The 3,628-nt window shown below is 49.9% G+C and overlaps 1 protein-coding gene across 1 annotated transcript in view; it reads left to right on the top strand.

The window, feature by feature from the left end:
* Window positions 1-82: 82 nt before the first annotated feature.
* TAF11 (TAF11 RNA polymerase II, TATA box binding protein (TBP)-associated factor, 28kDa) overlaps window positions 83-3,628 on the top strand; it is a 10,153-nt gene continuing 6,607 nt past the window's right edge. Inside the window, exon 1 of the mRNA XM_009327470.1 lies at window positions 83-112. Within this exon, the coding sequence (XP_009325745.1) occupies window positions 83-112 (30 nt within the window). The remainder of the gene's footprint in view (window positions 113-3,628) is intronic.

The raw sequence follows: 3,628 nt of genomic DNA, 5'->3' as shown, positions 1-3,628 counted from the left end.
GAATCAAAATCACCGCGCAGAAAGAGGAAGGCTGCCAGAAGTTGTTTGAGGAAGGGAAAACACGAAACGTACAGAACTGACCATGGACAGGTTTCTCCACCACAACCGAGGGGTAAGAAACCCTTAATTAGAAAAGTTCCCATGTCCTAGCCTTGGTAAAGCTAAAGCTTCCCACACCACGCACATCCCTACAATTAAAGTAACCTGCCTTTTCTTTCCAGTTGACGTAGACCCCTACCCCATCGCCTCTGGCCATCCTCTCGCCTTGCAGGCTGACTGCAGTTTTGCAAGGCAATTGCGTGGGCGTCGGAGATGCTTTTCACAGGTGCCCAACTAAGAAATTGTGTTTGGCTCTTACAAAAGGCACAAGGCCGTTTTGCCAGAAGCTTGCGGCAGGACCCACTTCTGAGCGAGGATAAAAGCAGTCTTACCCCCTTTTCTAAATACTTCCAAATCTCAGCGACAAAGCTTTGTAACCTAAATTCTCTCAGATACAGCTTTATCATACATACAAAAAACTAAACCCCTGCTCCAGATACCTATTTTGTGATTTATTTTACCCACTGGCACTGAAGACATCTATTGTTTAAGCAGCTTCCTGCGCTGCAGAGCCTTGATAAAAAGTTAGCCACCAGCTGAAGCATCTTAGCTGAAGCATCAGCTTACTACTTCCATTAATGCTTCCACTTAATTGGCACCGTGACTTTCTCTGGGCACATGTCCAGTCCATATTTACTGTTTTTAATTTAGAAAATGCATCCAATCATCATCAGGAAAAAAAAAAATCAAGATACAGGAATAAGATTTAAGAGAAAACCCTTCAATTTTAAAGTTACTCCAAAGTTGTTCTTGACCTGTTGCACACCCTGGGAGGCTGTCCTCCGGAGAGGGCAGGGGTTGGTGGGGCGGACACTGCGCAAACCCTCTTCTGTCACCTCTACCCTTCCACCCTCCGCCCACAGAATCAGGTCCCTTTAATTTGCCAATCTTCGACGTTCCATGAAGTGTCAGGCAGACAAAATTTCACATTCCCTGTTTCCAAACCCTTGAAGTTATCTTTAAAGGAGTACAGAAAGGCAAAGTTACCTATAATTAAATATCATGCCTGCTGTGGAGAACTTACTGCAGAGCATCCTCCCCGCCCCCGGGAAGCAGGGAAACCGCAGGCGAAGGTGCTCCGCAGCGATCGCGCTCCTCAAGAGATGAGCAAAGAAGTCAGTCATCAGGCTTGGCACCAGGGGCAAGAGTTAATTTCTCACTTTGCAGAGTGAAAACAGACCACAACAGAGACAGGGTGACACACAGGCAGAAGACAACTGCCCAAATTTCTTCTCCAATACACTAAGGCCACTTCAAAACTGAGTCTGGCTACTTTTTTTGGAAACTCAATCCCCAAAAGCCAGTGTTTTGCTGCTGTACTAGGGGACCTGGAGGAGTATGTTTGCTACTGTAATAAACCTTTCAGCAGAGCTTGTACATCTTAGAGCCGTCTCACAGCCACACCAGGACGCTAAGCAGTCACTTCGATTGAGCCTGCGCTACAGAAAAGCGTTTCGAACGCTGCCCACCTTGTCCCAGCTGCTCCCCAAACAATTGTCAGACTCTCCTTGCAGGTAAATTTAGCAGCTGTTTCCCGTGAAAACCTCCTCACTATAAAACAAGCACAAGTCTTCTCACATGGAGTCATTAAGCCCAAAGTAAAAGCCCAACAAGTTGACAGAGCACCGGAAACAGTCAGAAAGCCTCTAATTCGTTAAAAGTCCATTTTCAATATCCAACATGCACCATTCACCGCAGCACCCAAGCCCTCGAACAATCCCCAGCTACCCCCTGCTTCCCAGTGCCGCAGCTGCGCGCACCGCGGCCCCCGGAACTCCCACCCCACTGCCGGTTTGCAAGAGGTGACTGCAGGTAAGAGCAGACTGCCCTCACCGTCACCGCCCGGCGTCTGTAACGCTGAGATCGAGGAAGACCGCGGCCGCTGCTCGTACAAACGCGGTACAGAGGTCACGATCCACTCAGGTTTGCAATAACACTCATGGGGTGCGCACGCAAACGCTTGTAAATCCAGGGATGCTGCTGCTGATGTCACACAGCAAGTTAATGATGCGCTGCAACGACGCCCAACAGGCTGGGAACACCAACACGGTTCCAGACCGAGAACCACTGTCGTAAACATGCAAAAAGCCTGACTGTCACTCAGCAGCAGGGAGAAAAAGATTCAGGGATTGAGAAGTTTGGTGCGAGAAAGGGATCGTTATAGTGTCAACTGACAGTCAACTTAATGAACACAGAAGCTATGAACGACAGCTGTGACATTCACCATCCTTCAGATACGCATCCACACACGAAACCACGTTTACATGTGAAAAATCACGCTAGCTGATCAGACGTCAAACACTCTGCCCACTCCACAAATCAGCTGGTATCACAAGCCGTTGTCTTACCGGGGGAAAAAAGGTCGCCATCATCACCACGCATTGTTGGGAAGTGCGGCGGGGCTGTTAGAACAAGAGGCTGATAACACTCATGGTGTGTATTTAACTCACTGACCCTCTCCACCTTATCTAAACACCCCGCAAGTACATCCATCTTCTAACTTAGACAAGCCTGAAGTGGTCAGAGCAGTTTCCCACTCAAAACAAGGGCTCAGAGTGTTTAAAATATTAAAAGAGAAGAATAAAGTTCGACCCAAGAGCAGATTTACATTTCAGAGAAGCAAATGTGTGCACCAGGAAAGCACGAGCTCTCCGTGTCAGCGGGTCTCTGCCATTCAACTCAACGTGCAACAGCAGAGTTCTGATAAGGTTACGTGAAAGGAATAATGGATCAAATCTGGCCACAAATGGGTAAGTCATATCCTTCAAAACAGTCAGGCCACGCAGTGACAGCATCACTCAGCGCTGGACTCACATCTCCTCTCCCTGCCCCAGTATAAACCAGTTGCTCAGGGAACAGGAACACCAGCATTTCCAGCAGAGAAGCTGAAATGGCAAAAAGCTGCCACTCAAGAAACACACCAGCAAGTGGTTTCCTCGGCAGATGCCGAAAAAAGGGGAGGAGAAAAAAACTAACAAAGGTCTAAGAGCTTCAAAACAGAGCAAATCACATAGCACCGTACTTTAAATGCTAAAGCAAATGACCGTGCCCTCCATCTGCTTGTGCGGCCCCCAGCACAGCACAGCCGACCCCCAAACCCCACCAGCCACCGCCGATCTGAGAAGCGTAGCAGAGGAGTGTTACTGCAAGCCACACCACCCCCCAAACCCCCCCCACCCCCCGCCGATCTGAGAAGCGTAGCAGAGGAGTGTTACTGCAAGCCACGAAAATTACTGAGGAAGGGCGAGCGTGCACGGAGCAAGAGCAGCGAGAGGACGCCTTGCCGAACACCCGGCTGCACGTCTGTCCCAGTAAATTCATCCAGCAGCTCTCCTCACCGTGGGAACCTACACACGTCCTGGCTTCAGAGTCAGCAGCCTCTGCTAGCACCCTGACCCGGAGTCCTCCTCCAAGCGCACCACATCTCCCCAGTTACACCAGTCTGCAGCTACCGGCGGTAACCAGCAGCCATCCACAACCCCGTAGCCTGCAGCAGTCCGAGCCCCAGGGGACACGCCACCCGCGCGCA

This window comes from Pygoscelis adeliae, unplaced genomic scaffold (genome assembly GCF_000699105.1).
Source record: "Pygoscelis adeliae isolate BGI_AS28 unplaced genomic scaffold, ASM69910v1 Scaffold197, whole genome shotgun sequence".
Taxonomy (NCBI): Eukaryota; Metazoa; Chordata; class Aves; order Sphenisciformes; family Spheniscidae; genus Pygoscelis; species Pygoscelis adeliae.
The sequence above is the reverse complement of the archived record's forward strand: the minus strand, read 5'-3'. Positions and strand labels throughout refer to the sequence as shown.